The sequence below is a fragment of the Pseudophryne corroboree genome, chromosome 4, assembly GCF_028390025.1.
Source record: "Pseudophryne corroboree isolate aPseCor3 chromosome 4, aPseCor3.hap2, whole genome shotgun sequence".
Taxonomy (NCBI): domain Eukaryota; kingdom Metazoa; phylum Chordata; class Amphibia; order Anura; family Myobatrachidae; genus Pseudophryne; species Pseudophryne corroboree.
In genome coordinates, this window is record NC_086447.1 from 648420900 (window position 1) to 648441044 (window position 20145).

Below are 20145 nucleotides of genomic sequence, written 5' to 3' on the forward strand. Positions count from 1 at the left end.
CCTGAGACAGAGCAAGAGCGTGCTGTCTCAGGGTCTAGGTCCAGTTTGACTAGGTCATACAGACGAAAAATGTTGCTTCTATTTAGCCGAAACATCTGTATGACCCTATCATCGGACAATGCGTTTAAGTTTAAACGACCCCTTAAAAAAACGAGGCCTGCGCAGCCTCCGCGGCACCTGTACAACCTGCTGACCATGTTGACTTACCTGGCCCTGATTTATTGTCGCCTCATGGAGCAGTCTCAGGTATCCCCCAGCAAACAATAAATCTGTACTACACACGGCAGCAGCCATTTCAGAGTGAGAGCTGGTCAAAATGTGCTTGGGACCCTTTTAAAGGGCCAAAAAATCAGGTGTGACTAATGGATAATTGAATACACATATAAGCATGCTTATCAAAAGCAGGTCTACTTTTTTTTAGGACTTTTTAACGATTTGTATTTTTTCACGGCCGCAAATGCATTTTCACGGTACAGATTACAAATACGAATGCTTAGTAAATGACCGTGAACCATACCTAAACAGCCGCGTTTGACCGAAGGTGTATTCAATCGTATTTTTTCCCTTGGACTTCCAAAAAAATACGATTGCCCTCATCACTGCCGTGATTTGAGTTTAGTAAATTCCCGAGATGACACTTTGAAGAAAAAACACCATCTCGGTCAAAATCGGGACCTTAGTAAATATACCCCATCATATGTACCTGGACTCAGAAGAGAGCAGAGCTGACATAGAGAAGCCGGCCTCCTTAATTATGCAATTATAAGTGACGGAACGTACCTCAGCCCAGTTCCGGCCCACTTTAACCCCTGCTGCTCTGTCCCTTAAATTGCATGATCATAGCACTCGTATTATATACCGTTGCTAATGTCATAATTTGAGCCACTAGCTAAGAGGAGGGAGGTTTCCAGTCAACTGGAAACCGCCCCTGCATTTGCCTATGCCTCCCCTGCTAATTAAATACCCCCTAACACCCTGGAAGTCATGTACGGGGACCCTTTCATTCAGCCCAGTGCCACCTTCTACAATTTAGTGTTCTCTCTCCCACCCCATCTGCCACTATCTATGCAGTAAAGGAGTAATTAGTAGAAATTACTGCTCCAGGTCCTACGTGCTGAGTGGAAGGTAAAACACCCCCTACCACCCGCGGGACATCAAAGCTGTCGCCCCTCACCCTTAATGCTGAATTATGGGTAGGAGCCCCGGTGTATTGCTTCTTTGCCCAGGGGCCTACACCGCTGTTAAGATGGCCCTATGGCAACTATATGCATTGAGTTTTCTTAAGGCCCGTACACATTAGCCGATGTCACTCTGTGTGCAATGTTTCCCCTCCCGTACCGGCTGGTCGGCGGCCGACTGTACACACTGAGTGATATGACCGCTCATATCGCTCAGTGACGTCACGCCTCCGCCAGCCCTGCATGCAGGTCATGGACGACAGTCCAGATCCTGCATGCATGCACTGGCAACAGCGACGATCGTTGCCGACCCACAGAGTCGCACATCGGTCGTCGCTGGCAGCATACACACTTGCCGATAAAATGAGCGACTTCGCTCAGGGAGGGGGAAAATGAGCGACATCGCTCATTTTATCGGCAAGTGTGTATGGGCCTTTAGAGTTATCCTTAATTTTGTTAGAAGCAGATTCGTGGCTGCCCCCTTCCCCCCAGATCCTGGCGCCCTAAGCGGCTGCCTAATGGTAGAGCCGACCCTAAGCATACCTCCCAACTTACGATCTTTGTTAAACAATCCTGTTTCTTTGGGACTGTCCCGCTGTCCACCCTGCGTGCCGAAGCCATAGGCGTGCGCATGTGGGGGTGCCTGGTGCGCACAGGCACCCCCTAATGTCTGGCACCCCCTCACACATACAGCACGCCTACAGCAACAGTGATGCTTGTCGTCCTCTCCCTTTCCTCACCCATGCACTGCAGCCGGAGCGTCTGGAGGATCTCTAAAGGAAGGGATGTAGTGTTGCAACGGAGGCTGGAGCTCACTCCTGAGCTCCGCCTTCTGTTTTCCGGCTCCAGCAGTGTGTGAAGGGAGAGACGTCACAATGTCATAATGTCTCTCCCTCACTACCAAGCACGCGGAGCTGCGGACGGCGCTGAAGGGGTCTCAAGTGAATATTGTGCTGCACTGCAGTGTCGGTAGTCGGGGCTGGGGCACCACTACTATTTGGAGATTGTGTAACTGGAACTACTACAATGGGCATGTGTAACTGGCACTACTATTGGGGATTGTGTAACTGGCACTACTACTATGGCAATGTGTAACTGGCACTACTACTGCGGGCATGTGTAACTGGAACTACTACTATTGGGGATTGTGTAACTGGCACTACTACTATGGGCATGTGTAACTGGCACTACTACTATGGGCATGTGTAACTGGCACTACTACTGTGGGTATTGTGTAACTGGCACTACTACTATGGGCATGTGTAACTGGCATTACTACTGTGGGCATAGTGTAACTGGCACTACTACTATTGGGGATTGTGTAACAGGCTCTACTACTATGGGCATGTGTAACTGGCACTACTACTATGGCCATGTGTAACTGGCACTACTACTATGGGCATGTGTACCTGGCACTACTACTATTGGGGATTGTGTAACTGACACTACTACTATGGGCATTGTGTAACTGGCACTACTACTGTGGGCATGTGTAACTGGCACTACTACTGTGGGCATTGTGTAACTGACACTACTGCTACGGGCATGTGTAACTGGCACTACTACTGTGGGCATTGTGTAACTGGCACTACTACTATTAGGGATTGTGTAACTGGCACTACTATGGTGATGTGTAACTGGCACTACTACTATGGCCATGTGTAACCGGCACTACTACTGTGGGCATGTGTAACCGGCACTACTACTATGGCCATGTGTAACTGGCACTACTACTATTGGGGATTGTGTAACTGGCACTACTAGTATGGCCATGTGTAACTGGCACTACTACTGTGGGCATGTGTAACCGACACTACTACTGTTGGGGATTGTGTAACTGGCACTACTACTGTGGGCATGTGTAACTGGCACTACTACTATTGGAGATTGTGTAACTGGCACTACTACTATTGGAGATTGTGTAACTGGCATTCAGCCCAGTGCCACCTTCTACAATTTAGTGTTCTCTCTCCCACCCCATCTGCCACTATCTATGCAGTAAAGGAGTAATTAGTAGAAATTACTGCTCCAGGTCCTACCTGCTGAGTGGAAGGTAAAACACCCCCTACCACCCACGGGACATCAAAGCTGTCGCCCCTCACCCTTAACGCTGAATTATGGGTAGGAGCCCCGGTGCATTGCTTCTTTGCCCAGGGGCCTACACTGCTGTTAAGATGGCCCTACGGCAGCTATATGCATTGAGTTTTCTTAAGGCCCGTACACATTAGACGATGTCGCTCTGTGTGCAACGTCGTCTAATGTTTTCCCTCCCGTGCCGGCTGGTCGGCGGCCGACTGTACACACTGAGCGATATGACCGCTCATATCGCTCAGTGACGTCACGCCTCCGCCAGCCCTGCATGCAGGTCGTGGACGACAGTCCAGATCCTGCATGCATGCACTGGCGACAGCGACGATCGTTGCAGACCCGCGGGGCTGCGCATCGGTCGTCGCTGGCGGCATACACACTTGCCGATAAAATGAGCGACGTCGCTCATTTTATTGGCAAGTGTGTATGGGCCTTTAGAGTTATCCTTAATTTTGTTAGAAGAAGATTCGTGGCTGCCCCCCTTCCCCCCAGATCCTGGCGCCCTAAGCGGCTGCCTAAAGCTGCCTAATGGTAGAGCCAACCCTAAGCATACCTCCCAAATCACGATCTTTGCGAGATAATTCTGTTTCTTTGTGTGCACGTGGGGGTGCCTGGTGCGCACAGGCACCCCCTAATGTCTGGCACCCCCTCACACATACGGCACACCTACAGCAACAGTGATGCTTGTCCTCCTCTCCCTCCCCTTACCCGTGCACTGCAGCCGGGAGCATCTGGGTCCTGGGAGGATCTCTAAAGGAAGGGATGTAGTGTTGCTACGGAGGCTGGAGCTCACTCCTGAGCTCCGCCTTCTGTTTTCCGGCTCCAGCAGTGTGTGAAGGGAAAGACGTCACAATGTCATAACGTCTCTCCCTCACTACCAAGCACGCGGAGCTGCGGACGGCGCTGAAGGGGTCTCAAGTGAGTATTGTGCTGCACTGCAGTGTCGGTATTCGGGCTGGGGCACCACTACTATTTGGAGATTGTGTAACACTGGAACTACTACAATGGGCATGTGTAACTGGCACTACTACTATTGGGGATTGTGTAACTGGCACTACTACTATGGCCATGTGTAACTGGCACTACTACTGCGGGCATGTGTAACTGGCACTACTACTATCAGGGATTGTGTAACTGGCACTACTACTATGGGCATGATTATGTAACTGGCACTACTACTGTGGGCATGTGTAACTGGCACTACTACTGTGGGCATAGTGTAGCTGGCACTACTACTATTGGGGATTGTGTAACTGGCACTACTACTGTGGGCATGTGTAACTGGCACTATTACCATGGCCATGTGTAACTGGCACTACTATGGGCATTTGTACGTGGCACTACTACTATTGGGGATTGTGTAACTGACACAACTGCTATGGGCATTGTGTAACTGGCACTACTACTGTGGGCATGTGTAACTGGCACTACTACTGTGGGCATTGTGTAACTGGCACTACTACTATGGCCATGTGTAACCGGCACTACTACTGTGGGCATGTGTAACCGGCACTACTACTATGGCCATGTGTAACCGGCACTACTACTATGGTGATGTGTAACCAGCACTACTACTGTGGGCATGTGTAACTGGCACTACTACTATTGGGGATTGTGTAACTGGCACTACTACTATTGGAGATTGTGTAACTGGCATTACTACTATGGCCATGTGTAACTGGCACTACTACTATGGGAAATTGTGTAACTGGCACTACTAGTATGGCCATGTGTAACTGGCACGACTACTGTGGGCATGTGTTACTGGCCCTACTACTATTGGGGATTGTATAACTGGCACTACTACTGTGGGCATGTGTAACTGACACTACTACTATTGGAGATTGTGTAACTGGCACTACTACTATTCCAGATTATGTAACTGGCACTACTACTATGGGCATGTGTAACTGGCACTACTACTGCGGGTTTTGTGTAACTGGCACTACTACTGTGGGCATGTCTAACTGGCACTATTACTATGGCCATGTGTAACTGGTACTACTACTATGGGTATGTGTACCTGGCACTACTATGGGTATTGTGTAACTGGCACTACTACTGTGGGCATGTGTAAAGGGCACTACTACTATTGGACATTGTGTAACTGGCACTAATACTATTGGGGATTGCGTAACTTTCACTTCTAGTATGGGCATTGTGTAACTGTCACTACTACTATGGGCATGTGTAACTGTCATTACTACTATTGGGCATTGCATAAGGGGCACTACTACTATTGGGCATTGTGTAATGGGCACTACTACTATTGGGCATTGTGTAACTTGCACTACTACTATCGGCATTGTGTGTGAAACTACTATGGGCATTATGTAAGGGCACTACTACCATGGGCATTGTGCAAGGAGCACTACCACTGTGGGCACTGTGTAAGGGGAACTACTACTGTGGCTATATTGAAAGGGGCACAACTGATGTGGCCATTTTGTAAGTGGCACAACTGATGTGGCCATTTTGTAAGTGGCACAACTGCTGTGGGCATTGTGCGAAGAGCACTACTACTGTGGGCACTGTCAGTAAGCGGCATGAGGCACAGAATGAAGGTAGGTGGAGGCTGGGACACAAAGTGAAGGGGGCAGGCTGAGAGACAGAGTGAAGGGTGGGAGGCTGAGAGACACACAGTGAAGGGGGGAGACTCAGAGACACAAAGTGAGGTGGATTGTGAGAGATGCGTGGCAGGGAAACGCAGGCGGAAGATGATGGTGTGGATAAGAGATAACGCAGGGAGGGAATGATGGTGGCGTGAGAGACGATACAGGGAGGGGAGGAGATGGTGCGTCTGAGAGATGCAGGCGGGAGATAAGGGTCTGGCTTAGAGACACAGGGAGGAGATGGTGGTGTTGCTGAGAGATGCAAGAGGTGACACAAGTCTGGTTGAACCTCTGTTGCATGATGATGATATTGGTTATTTCTCATACATCCTAGAGGATGCTGGGGACGACATCAAGACCATGGGGTATAGACGGGATCCGCAGGAGACATGGGCACTCTAAAGACTTTTCATTGGGTGTGAACTGGCTCCTCCCTCTATGCCCCTCCTCCAGACCTCAGCTGTAGAAATGAGCCCAGGTCAACTGGATGCACTCTGAGGAGCTCTACTGAGTTTCTCTGAAAAGACTTATGTTAGGTTTTTTATTTTCAGGGAGATCTGCTGGCATCAGACTCCCTGCTTCGTGGGACTGAGGGGGCAGAAGCAGAACCAACTTCCTCAGAGTTTCATGGCTCTGCTTCTGGCTGACAGGACACCATTAGCTCCTGAAGGGAACTGAACGCTAGCCGTGTCTAGATGCTCACTCCCACAGCACACCGTCACCGCCCTCACAGAGCCAGAAGTCAGAAGACAGGTGAGTATGAGAAGAATGATCTTCAATCAAGTAAGTGACGGCTGAGGTGCGGCGCGGCTGGCGGGGGCGCAGCGCGCCATTGCTGTCCACACACGCACAGGCAATGCAGGGTGCAGGGCGTGGGGGGGCGCCCTGGGCAGCAAGAAAAATACCTCAAACTGGCTAAAAGGGGACATAAGATGCCGCTGGCACAGCCCTACCCCCGCCAGTATAAATAATAAGTCAATATACTGAGCGTAAGGACGTGCCATTGGGGGGGCGGAGCTTCTTCCTCAGGCAGCCAGCACACTACTCAGCTCCATTTTCTCTCCCTCCTCAGGCTGCAGAGAACACGCTGGTCCTCTCCTCCACTTCTGACAAGTACAGGGTGCTATAAAGGGGGGGGGGGGGGGAGTGATTGTGGTGCATTTGATAGTGTATATTACTATTTAAAAGCGCTTTTGGGCTGTGGACATACTGTGTTCACAGGCAATACTGGCGCTGGGTTTGTGAACTGGCTGCTCCTATCCTGTGTCCCTCTGACAGATTTTACTGTGGGTCTGTCCCCAAAATAAGTCCCAGTGTGTCTGTGAGTGTGGTGTACACGTGTGAGGCACGTCTGAGGCAGGGAGTTCCTCCCCGGAGGAAGCCATTTTAGGGACACAGAGTTGTAATGTGGTGGCGCTACCGGCACACCAAGAGCCTGCATGGGTGAAAGAGCTACGTGACAGTATGCATCTTATTAACCGTAGATTGGATAAGTCTGAATCTAAGGCTGCATGCTGGAGAAAATCTGTGGAAGATGTGATTTTTCAGGATGTTGTTATTCCTTATGCGGGCGGCCCCTCTGGGTCACATAAGAGACCATTTGCAAATGTTGTAAACACTGATACCGACACGGATTATGATTCTTGTGTCGACAATAGTGAATCCAGAAAGATAGATCATAAATTGGCAAAAAGTATACAATATATGATTGTGGCTATAAGGGACGTGTTGGAGGTTACAGAAAGCACTCCTGTACCTCAGGAGAAAGCTTATTTATGTAAGGAAAAGAAATCCAAAGTCACGTTACCTCCTTCACACGAACTAAATGCTCTGTTTGAAGGGATGTGGGTGAATCCTAATAAAAAATTTCGTATTCCCAAAAGGATTCACATAGCTTATCCTTTCCCGGTTGAAGACAGGAAAAAATGGGAGTCACCCGCTGTGTTAGACAGTGCACTTTCCAAGTTGACAAAGAAGGTAATTCTCCCTGCTCCTTGCACGGCTTCTCTTAAAGAGCTGGCAGACCGCAAAATGGAAATGACATTGAAATCCATTTATGTTACCAATGGTACACTGCTCAGGCCCACTATTGCCTGCGCATGGGTGAGTCGCGCTATTGAAAAATGGTCAGAAAGCGTGTCATCAGAAATTGACACGATTGATAAAGATGAGATATTCCTTAAGTAAGGGAATATCAAGGATGCTGCCGCCTACATGCTGGAACTCTTGAGTTCACAAGCCGCTACCATGACAGTATCGGCTAGGCGGGCGTTATGGATTCGCCAGTGGAACTCGGATGCAGATTCCAAAAAAAACATGGAGGCTCTCCCATATAAAGGTGAGGCCTTATTTGGCGATGGCCTGGATGTGTTAGTCTCAGCGGCTACCGCAGGTAAGTCAACATTTTTGCCCTCTGCGCCTGCACCGGCAAAAAAGACCTATCACCCGCAAATGCAGTCCTTTCGGCCCAATAAATACAAAAAGATGAGAGGTTCCCCCTTCTTTGTAGGTAGGGGTAGGGGAAAGAAGCTCACACCGGCTCCAGGTACCCAAGAGCAAAAGTCTACCCCTAATTCTGCCAAATCCCCAGCATGACGCTGGAACTCCCTTGCGGGAGGCCGCTCGGGTGGGGACACGTCTCAAACTCTTCAGCCAGGATTTGAGTCTATCTGGCCTGGACCCCTGGGTGTTGCAAATAGTATCCCAGGGATACAAACTAGAGTTTCAAGACGTTCCCCCATGCCGATTTTTCAAATCGACCTTGCCAGCTTCTCCGCCAGAGAGAGAAGCAGTAACAGCGGCAATCCAAAAATTATGTCAAGACCAGGTCATATTCCTGGTACCGTTGTCACAACAAGGGCGGGGTTTTATTCAAGCCTCTTTGTTGTTCCGAAGCCGGACGGCTCGTCTGACCGATCCTAAATCTAAAAGATCTGAATTTCTTCCTGAAAAGGTTCAAGTTCAAAATGGAATCACTTCGGGTGGTGATTGCCAGTCTGGAGGAGGGGGACTACTTGGTGTCGGTGGACATAAAGGATGCTTACCTGCATGTTCCCATTTATCCTCCTCACCAGGCTTATCTGAGATTCGCGATTCAGGATTGCCATTACCAATTCCAGACGTCACCTTTCGGTCTCTCCACGGCGCCGAGGGTATTCACCAAGGTGATGGCGGAGATGAGGGTCCTTTTTCGTCAGAAAGGAGTCAATATAATCCCTTATCTGGACGACCTCCTGATAAAGGCGAGATCCAGGGAGCAGTTATTACAAAACATATCCCTCTCTCTGTCAATACTCCAACAACACGGGTGGATCATAAATTACCCAAATTCACAGTTGAAACTGACGACAAGGTTGTCTTTCCTCTGGATGATTCTGGACACAGAAGTTCAGAGAGTATTTCTTCCGCTGGAAAAGGCTCTGGAAATCCAGAAAATGGTAAAACAGATATTGAAACCATCAAGTGTGTCGATCCATCAGTGCATTCGGTTGTTGGGGAAGATGGTGGCTGCCTACGAGGCCATACAGTTTGGCAGGTTCCATGCCATAGTATTCCAGTGGGACCTGTTGGACAAGTGGTCGGGGTCACACCTACACATGCACAGAAAGATAATCCTGTCGTCAAAAACCAGGATTTCGCTCCTGTGGTGGTTGCACAGCTCTCACCTGCTAGAGGGACGCAGGTTCGGGATTCAGGACTGGGTCCTAGTAACCACGGATGAAAGTCTCCGAGGTTGGCGAGCAGTCTCTCAGGGAGAAAACTTCCAGGGACGTTGGTCACATCAGGAAGCCTGCCTTCACATAAACGTTCTGGAGCTAAGAGCCATTTACAACAGCCTTCAACAAGCGGTACATCTTCTTCAAGACCGTCCTGTGCAGATCCAGGCGGACAATGTAACAGCAGTCGCATACATAAACAGGCAGGGCGGAACGAAAAGCAGAGCGGCAATGGCAGAGGCGACAAAAATCCTCCGCTGGGCAGAAAAACATCTACAAGCTCTGTCGGCAATATTCATTCCGGGAGTAGACAACTGGGAAGCAGACTTCCTCAGCAGACATGATCTCCATCCAGGAGAGTGGGGCCTCCACCAAAAAGTCTTTGCAGAGGTGACAAGTCTTTGAGGAGTTCCTCAAATAGACATGATGGCGTCTCGTCTCAACAAGAAGCTTCAGAGATACTGTTCCAGGTTGAGAGACCCTCAAACAGTAGCAGTGGATGCACTGGTGACCCAGTGGGTGTTTCCGTCAGTGTATGTTTTCCCTCCACTTCCGCTGATCCCAAAAGTACTCAGGATCATAAGAAAGACAAGGGTTCGAGCAATCTTCATTGCCCCAGACTGGCCAAGAAGGGCTTGGTACCCATATCTTCAGCAGTTACTCATAGGAGATCCTCGGCCTCTTCCTCCTCGGGAGGACCTGCTGCAGCAGGGGCCGTGTGTGTACCAAGACTTACCGCGGCTACGTTTGACGGCATGGCTGTTGAGCGCCGTATCCTAGCCAGGAAGGGTATTCCTAAGGAGGTCATCCCCACCCTTTTTCAGGCCAGAAAGGGAGTAACGTCAAAACATTACCACCGTATTTGGAGAAAATATGTGTCTTGGTGTGAATCCAAGAAAGCTCCTACGGAAGAGTTTCACAAAGGACGTTTTCTCCATTTTTTGCAGGATGGTGTGGAGACGGGCCTACGATTGGGATCAATCAAGGTCCAGATTTCGGCCTTGTCAGTGTTCTTCCAAAAACAATTGGCCTCTCTTCCAGAGGTTCAGACCTTCATGAAAGGGGTTCTGCACATCCAGCCTCCATTCGTGCCTCCAGTGGCACCATGGGACCTTAACGTGGTATTGCAGTTCCTTCAATCGGATTGGTTTGAGCCTCTACAAAAGATAGAGTTGAAGTTTCTCACTTGGAAAGTGGTTATGCTTTTGGCATTGGCATCCGCAAGGCGGGTGTCTGAATTGGGGGCCTTGTCTCACAAGAGCCCTTACCTGATTTTCCATGAAGATAGGGCAGAGTTGCGAACTCGCCAACATTTTCTTCCAAAGGTGGTTTCTGCTTTTCACATAAACCAACCTATTGTGGTGCCAGTAGTTACTGACACATTCACTGATTCAAAGTCTCTAGATGTGGTTAGAGCTTTGAAAATCTATGTTGCTAGAACAGCTCGTATACGGAAAAGAGAGGCTCTGTTTGTCCTGTTTGATCACAACAAGATTGGCTGTCCTGCTTCCAAGCAGACTATTGCACGTTGGATTAGAAATACTATTCAGCAAGCTCATACTATGGCTGGATTGGTCGGTAAAGGCCCACTCCACTAGGAAGGTGGGCTCATCCTGGGCGGCTGCCCGGGGGGTCTCGGCATTACAACTTTGCCGAGCAGCTACTTGGTAAGGGTCAAACTCATTTGCTAAGTTCTACAAGTTTGACACCTTGGCCGATGAGGACCTAAAGTTTGGTCAATCGGTGCTGCAGGGTCATCCACACTCTCCCGCCCATACTGGAGCTTTGGTATAGACCCCATGGTCTTGATGTCGTCCCCAGCATCCTCTAGGACGTATGAGAAAATAGGATTTTGATAACCTACCGGTAAATCCTTTTCTCCTAGTCCGTAGAGGATGCTGGGCGCCTGTCCCAGTGCATACTTTACCTGCAGTTTAGTTGTTACAGTTACACAAGTTGTGTTATCTTGGTTTCAGCATGTTGCTGCAATTAGTTCATGCCTGTTGGCGTGTGTTATGTTGAATGCCATGTATGCGCCATGGTTGAGGGTGTGAGTTGGTAGATATCTCACCACTAGTTAAGTAATTCCTTTCCTCGAAATGTCAGTCTCCCTGGGCACAGTTCCTACAACTGAGGTCTGGAGGAGGGGCATAGAGGGAGGAGCCAGTTCACACCCAATGAAAAGTCTTTAGAGTGCCCATGTCTACTGCGGATCCCGTCTATACCCCATGGTCTTGATGTCGTCCCTAGCATCCTCTACAGACTAGGAGAAAAGGATTTACTGGTAGGTTATCAAAATCCTATTATTCCTACCAAACAGGCATCTTCTAGACAATGTGATATCCTACATGAATAGTGATTACCGACTGAAGACGCTGTCAGCCCAAGGAGAACATTTCTTCAGAGGTTCCACGTTGTGAGAAACCACCATATAGGTGGAATGGAAAGGAACGCTCCCAGAGTGATTAGAAACAGTTGGCGTGTCATGTTGGCACGCCCCTGTTTGCAGTGGCTACTCCCCTTGTGGTATGTAATTTATATTACATTAAGTGCCAATAGACACACCAAATTGGCGGTGCTAGACACGCCCAATAAATGGTACTAGACAAACCCAGTAGGTGGTGCTAAACACCCCTCCGACGGTGCACCCCCTATTAAAATGTTCTACGCAAGCCTATGGCCGCAACGTTGATTAGAGGATCTGTTCAATGAAGACAGAGGGACTGCTGGGGGCATGCCAGCAGCTCACAGAGCACTGGGCATGCCCCTTAGTGACAAAACACGAGGGCACGGCTTGTGATAGGCACTGCCACGAAACCACGCCCCTTTCATACAGACCACGCCTCCTTTTCGGACGGGCACACAGGAGTCCCGTTTCAATTATTAAAATGTTGGGAGGTACGCCTGAGTCCTGAACTCACTGATATACTTTATACCCCTTTCACACCGCACAAATAACCAGGTATCGACCCGGAATCGACCCGGTCAGTGGCTGCATAAACGGGCTCCCGGGTCGACGCGACCCGGGACCCGTTTACTAGATAGGGAGAGGCGGCGCGGAGATGATCTCATCTCCCAGTGCTGGCTCCGCCCCCTGCTGCTATGGCAACCCGCCCGACTTATTCCCGGGTTGTTGAAGCCAGTAGCAGCTGCCAATGCCATATCCCACTCGGGATGGACCCGCTTACAATTCCCGGGTGGGATCCGGCATTGGCAGTGTGAAAGGGGTATAAGTATTTATATACATACGTGTATATAAGAATTGCGGTAATATCCCTTTTACTGTAAATTATAATTATAGTTTTAAGTACAATGGCCCTCATTCCGAGATGTTCGCTCGCTAGCTGCTTTTAGCAGCATTGCACACGCTAAGCCGCCGCCCTCTGGGAGTGTATCTTAGCTTAGCAGAATTGCGAACGAAAGATTAGCAGAACTGCGAATAGAAATTTCTTAGCAGTTTCTGAGTAGCTCGAGACTTACTCCTACATTGCGATCAGTTCAGTCAGTTTCGTTCCTGGTTTGACGTCACAAACACACCCAGCGTTCGCCCAGACACTCCCCCGTTTCTTCAGACACTCCCGCGTTTTTCCCAGAAACGCCAGCGTTTTTTCGCACACTCCCAGAAAACGGCCAGTTTCCGCCCAGAAACACCCACTTCCTGTCAATCACAGTACGATCACCAGAACGATGAAAAATCCTCGTTAGGCCGTGAGTAAAATACCTAACTTTTGTGTAAAATAACTAAGCGCATGCGCTCTGCGAACCTTGCGCATGCGCAGTAAGCGACTAATCGCAGTATAGCGAAAATCGGCAACGAGCGAACAACTCAGAATGACCCCCAATATTCTACTGTTCTGATAAATCTCGAAGCGAGTGCTGCTCTCAGTGCTGCATTGCATGCAGAGTGTGGGTTACCCAGTTAATAATCTATTTGGTTACAGCGCCCCCAAGTGACAGAATAAGGGCCAGGCGTAACAGACTGCTCGGAACTCTCATGAAGACGACACCTACCGGCCGACAACGCAGCAATACTACTGACCTCAGTTCAAAGGCCTAACAGCGCCACCTAGTGAATGTTTTTTATTTATTTCACCTCTAACAGGCAAAATGATCCTGGACTATTCACACAGGGGAAATGCAGTAAATAATATAAGCGATTGGAGAAGAAGACGCATCACAGAGATTTGTGTAGCTTTAGTTTTTAGAATATTGAGAACATGACCTTTCCGTTGCGACGTGAAAGCACGATCTCCACAAACATGGCGCCGTTATGGAGACAGTCTTTTTCTAAAATCTTTACATACGTGAACGTGGCGCTGGGTACTTTTTGCAAATCTACGCACAGTTTCGTTTGTCTGATGCTGTTTGCCTTGTTGCTAGGATACAGAATCTGCTGTCTGTGCTGCCAAATACTGGCTTCTGAAATAATAACACGAGGTAGGAAGTGCACTTAGTGGTTATTGTTTCTGTATTTGTGAGGTTTCTTTGTGACACCCAAGATCCTTACGCAGAATTATTGTTTTGGCCATGTGACAGTGGATTGCAGTATTCGCGTCTGTGAGTGTGAGTATCCCTGGGGAGACGTATCAAACCTACTGAAGAGGGGGAGTTGTTTATAACAGGTGATGCAATTTTATAAAATGTACTTAATTAGTTATAGTTGCTATGGGCAACACATTGTCCCATTTAGAAGGTTTGCTACATCTCCCCTTTATATAAATCATATAGGGTAACCTGGATGGATTAAGGCTTCACTTTTCTAACGTGTAAGAAATACAGTATATGTCATGTTTATTGTTTGCTTGCAGGGGGTACAAATGAAAATGCTGTCTGATACCTCCGCCTTTGAAGAACTTCCCCACGCTGTGATCTCTGAGAGGCGATGCACAGTATCCACTACTCCTTTAGCCCATGTACAGTTTGCATGTACCCCCCAGTACTGTGCTTTCCCACTAAATGGAAATGAGCTTTGTATCTGGAAGATGGGCACCCTCCAAGAACAGGTAATGGGTTACCAATTAAAGCAAAATTACTTTTATTATTAGTTGAGAATATTGCTGCTCCCTCTTTATAACACCATCTGAAACACGAACCAGGCTGGTGTTACAGCAAGCATTGGGGTCGATTCAATTCGTCAACTTATGAATAGTGAAAGGATATCAGCCTCTTCTTGTACCCCTCGATTTGATGGCCACTGACGTCAGTGAGAGCAATCCTTAAAATTACAGATTATACACGACACCATGTAATTAAGAATCACTCTCCGTTTATTGTTCATAACAATGGTATATAAGGCATCATTGTCTAGGGAGGGATTGGAATGTCCAGGGAGGGGTAGGCAAAAGTAAATACTTTATTGGTTTAACTTTACTGCATAGGAGGGGTAAAACAGGCTACATGGGGGGAAGTAGGATACAGCCTAGTACTTCATCTAGGGGTGGTGATTTCACACAGTTCCCAACAAACTATGGGTGGAGCTATATTCATTTTATGCAATGCAAGCTAAATCCAAGGCAAAAGAAAAAGAAACAATATTTACACAATGCACAATGACAGAGGAGATTTAACCCTTCAATCCCCTCTTAGAATCATGATTGTTATACGACATGATTCTTCTGTAGAGCCCCCTTTTTGTTTCTCCAATTTTTTAGATATTGAACATAATCATCGGGGCCTTTGCTATCAGAGGAGGTGATGGGGCTAGTGGTAACATCATAATACATCAAGACTGTGTCAATACCTTTAGATGTGAGTTTCTTTCCACAGGGAATCACACAATAAACTATGAGACCTATAAAGATTAAAGTTATTATTATGAATATACTTATTTGCACAAGAGCCTGTTTCCAATTTTCAATCCACCCAAAATATTGGCTCCATGGGTTATCAACACCTGAATTTTTCTTAAGTTCTATGGATAAGGTTTCTAATTTGTTTATGGCTAAAGTAACCTTACCATTGGGACCAGTGTTGTCAGGAATATATGTACAACAGCCTTCCACCTTACTAATGTAAACACATGTACCGCCTTTTTCTGCTAGAATCATGTCAAGGGCCATTCTGTTTTGAAATGTCATTTGGGAAGTGGCTTCTAGCTGTTCAGCTATACCTTTAAGAGCATCTTTGGTATCATTAACAAATCTTTGTTGGTTATAATATATATAATTAATCCAGGCTACGTTTTTATTTACAGTTACTATAGGGAACAATGATTCAAAACCCGCAGCCACTTCATCTCTAGCTTTGAACTCATTTGGAACACCTCTTGGGACCCCTATAGCATCAATGTATACGTGGGGGTCAAAGCTACCTCCTGGGAGTGCTCTTTTCTTTCGATTAGCAGGAGTATTAGAGGGAGGAGTGGGGTCATCGGTGATCATTAGGAGTGGCATTATGACTTTGGCTAGGGCACACTCACCATACCATGGTGTGTCTAATTTAGTTCTAAGCTTCATATCCCCACATATATAATAAATGTCACCTAGTGATCTAGTTTGGTTAACTAAAACAGTTGTTCTTTTATTTGCACAGTACCCTGGTGGGAAGGTTTTTAAATTTCTACCTGTGGTAGTGTTAGATGTGTAACAGGTATAGTTTCCAGGATATATGGTTATGGTGCTTCCTGGGTTGGGATTTTTTGACAATATGGGATATTCCCTTTTCCACATTTCGCACTGACTGTCATTTGTTTTGGTGTCATTAAAAAGGCTGAAAAAACAATTTTCCTGTTCTAGGGGTATATTAAGGGGCACTGTACCTAGGTGGGGCCTAGATTTGCCACAGACATAACAGTTACTTTTATTATGTTTGCTAGCACTATACTTCATCCATTCTAACCAGAAATTGATGTCAGAGAAACCAGTTTCAATAGCTAGGGTGTCTTTAAAGGTGGGATTGTTAACGGCCATCATATCCTTGAAGGTGGTTATATGAGGTTTCAAGAGGTTGGGGCGTGGTTTAGGGGGCTTGAGCTGGGCATACTTTTCATTGTTAAACATATCCTGTAACAAGAATGGTGTAAGGGATGGGTTTAAAAAAAAGGATTCACCTAGGACATAGGTGCCTGCATCAGTAGACTGGGGATGTTTTATGCTTAATATGAATTTACTATCACATCTGTTTTGTCTATGAAGGGTAAGACGGGTAAGCAGGGACTCACCATATTTGTCTTTTCTTGAGAGAGCCTCTTTGGGCTGGTATCCATAACTATGGCCAGAATTCCATCCCACTGATCCCCAATACGCACATTTATTTCCCCAATATTTACTAGTAACACAAATATAGGCTTCAGTGGGGGTATTACGTGTACCATACTGATCACACTGCCAGGCATAATGTTTGTTAAGACAGGGAGCAATGGTACAGAAATCTATTTTATAGGCGGCAACCTCAGTATTGGAGGAGTTATACCAAAATGTGTAGGTGCCGGATTTTTGTGTAATGTCTACTTCAGCTGTAGCTTGGCAAGTGAGGACCATTAGGATTATCAACATAGTCCCCAGGATAGAGGTAGGGGACAGGTTCCTCATCCTCCTCTGTTCTTCTGTCTTCGCTAGGTGGGAGGTCAGGGCTGTCTGCCCCCGTTTGTACCTCGCTGGAATCACTTGCTTCCCTCTCTAGGTCTGGTCTAGGAACCTTTTTCACTCGGGATGCATGGATCCAGGTGGGGCTTTCCTCTGTCAGGACTGCTGTTCTGGTTACTGCTACGACCTCTGTCTCTGGACCGTAGGTAAAGTCTCCTGGGCTCTTGTTCCTGGGGAGCACCTTCACCACGACTCTGTCTCCGACTTTAAAGGGGTGTGTAGGTTCCTGTGGATTCAAAGGGTTTTTACAAACAACCTCATGTTCAATTTCATTCAGTTTTATTATCAGGGACCTGACATACTCTTCTCTGATAAGTTCTAGATCTCCCTCCTGTATTACTAATGGTTTCTTAGCCCAAGGTGTAGGGAAGGGCCTACCCATTAATATTTCAAAGGGGGAGTAACCCAAAGTCTTTTGTGGTGTCATTCTAATTTCTGCCAAGATAATGGGAAGGACTTGCTTCCATTTGTGGAAGGTGCCTCCTGTGGCCTTCCTAAGCTTGTCTTTGAGGGTCCTATTCATGCGTTCTACGACCCCTGAACTCTGCGGGTGATACGGGATGTGGAACTTCCATTCCACCTGCAGGGCCTTTACCAAGGCCTGTGTAATTTTTGCTGTAAAGGCGGAGCCTTTATCACTATTGATTTGCAATGGGCACCCCCATCTGGGGATGATTTCCTGAGTTAGGATCCTAGCAACTGTCTTTGCATCCTCAGATTTAGTGGGGAATACCTCTGGCCATCGAGAGAACATGTCTACAATGACCAGGGCATACTCCTGTTTACCAGTACCTGGGATATGGGTGAAGTCAATTTGCAGGTGTGTAAAGGGTGTGGTGGGGTATTCAAGATGCTGATGTTTTGCCTTGTCAGGGTTGTTGGGGTTGTTTCGCAGACAAGTGATGCATGTGCACTGGACTGGGGTATACAAGGTTTCCCCTCTTTGCAGATTAATCCTGTTTTAGGATTCTTCTGCAAAACTGGGTAAGTCCAGTCAGCTAGGTCGGCATTGGAGGCTGAGGCCTGCAACTGGGTGATCAGGTAGTGGTTGTCGAGAGCTGGGGGGGTCATGATGGACATGTGGGCCTGAGTGATGGGCTGTGAGGCCGCATGTTTGGCAGCAGAGTCAGCAAGAGCATTTCCAAGGGAGACTGCATCCTTCCCCCCCGTGTGTGCCCTGCAATGGAGGATTGCAATGTCAGAGGGTAAGGTTATGGCATGCAGAAGGTCAGAGATGAGTTGGGCATGTGATATGCCTTTTCCATCAGCTCCAAGGAAACCACGGCGTTGCCAAATGACCCCATGGTCATGCACGACGCCGTACCCGTATTTGGAGTCAGTGTAGATGGTGACTGGTTTATTCCGGTAAAGGTGACAAGCCCTTGTGAGAGCAATGAGCTCTGCAGCCTGTGCTGACTGGTAAGGAATGGGCTGTGCTTCCAGAATAATGTCAGGGAGAGTGACAATAGCATAACCCGCTTGGTACGTGGTGTCATTGGGTCTGCTACAGGAACCATCTACAAAAATGACATCCGCGTCGGGGACAGGGACAGGGGACATGTCCAGTCTGGGGGATGTTTCTGACTCAATGGAGGCTGAGCAGTCATGGGGTTCAGGAGGGTGGTCTTCAGGACCTTTGAGCCCCAGGAGAGCGTTGAGAATGGGTGCAGGACCTGAAGAGTTGGTGGCATACTTAATGGTGAGGGAGGGGTTGTTCAAAAGGAGAACCTCATATCCACTAAGGCGCTGAGCTGACATGTGTTGTGTGTGTAACCCTTTTGAAATGGTTAGAACATCATGAGTGGTGTGAAGTATTGTTGTGTGGCCTAGGGTGAGTGTGGTGGCCATTTCAGTTACCATTGCACAGGCTGCAAGTGCCCTGAGGCAAGCAGGCATACCTTGCACAGTGACAGGCATTACTTTGGAAAAAAATGCCACTGGGCGCAACTTTCCTCCATGAAACTGTGTGAGCACCCCCGCCATGGTTTTACAATTGTCCCTTGCAAACAAATGAAAAGGTAGTACATAGTTGGGGAGGCCAAGTGCCGGACTTTTCATTAACATACACTTTAAGCTTTCATATGCAGTTAACATTTCTTGTGACCATTGTACAGTGTTAGGTTTGTCTTTCAGTGTGGCTTGTCTCAAGATGTTATCATAATAGGAACAATCAGATATCCACTGTCTGCAGTAATTTACCATACCCAGAAAAGACAGCAGTTCTCTCTGGGTAGTTGGGGTGACCAGGCCCAATACAGACTGAATGCGCTGTGGACTGACTTTCCTTTCCCCCTGAGTGAGCACAAAACCTAAGTAATCCACATGCTTCTTACACCATTGCATTTTTGTTTTGGACACCTTGTGTCCACATTCACAGAGCCAGTTTAACAGTGATATACCATCCTCCCGGCAGGCCTCCTCAGTTTGACTACAGAGCAGCAGATCATCTGCATACTGTAGCAGGACTGAACCATGGTGAGGTTGCCAGGGCCCCAATGTGGCCTGGAGTACAATGCTATAGACAACGGGTGCGTCAATGAAGCCCTGGGGTAAACGACACCAGGTGAGTTGCTTGCCCTCAAAAGAAAAGGCAAAAAGTAACTGTGTCTGTGCATCCACTGGAATGCTAAAAAATGCATTTTTTAAATCAATTACCGAAAAAAATGCAGCATCTGCAGGGATAGCTGAAATGAGTGAGTTAATGTCAGGTACAATGGGTGCTATGGGCACAATGAGTTGGTTAATTGCCCTGAGGTCTTGTACAAACCTTACACTACCATCTGACTTAGCAACTGGGTTGACTGGTGTGCAGTAAGGTGAAATTATGTGTCTGAGAATGCCTTGTTGGAGAAACTGTTGTATCATTGGTCTAAGACCTTCAACCTTCTCTTGTGACAAGGGGTATTGCTTTTGATAGACAGGTTGTGTGTCAGGTTTCAGGGTTGCTCTATATGGTGTGCAAGGAATG

At 47.6% G+C, this 20145-nt stretch overlaps 1 protein-coding gene across 14 annotated transcripts in view; it reads left to right on the forward strand.

Annotated features, from left to right (window-relative positions):
* Window positions 1-20145, forward strand: part of WDR27 (WD repeat domain 27) — a 1147516-nt gene that overhangs the window by 50921 nt on the left and 1076450 nt on the right. For 12 of the 14 annotated variants that reach the window (XR_010176117.1, XR_010176118.1, XM_063917760.1 and 9 more), the window contains exon 2: window positions 14403-14597. Coding sequence is in view for 12 of the 14 variants with exons in the window: in XM_063917760.1 (XP_063773830.1) it covers window positions 14403-14597 (195 nt within the window). In the remaining 2 variants the exon portion in view is untranslated. Of the gene's footprint in view, window positions 1-13649; window positions 14032-14058; window positions 14158-14402; window positions 14598-20145 lie in introns of those variants that run through there. The other 2 variants (XM_063917751.1, XM_063917753.1) reach the window with 2 other exon arrangements.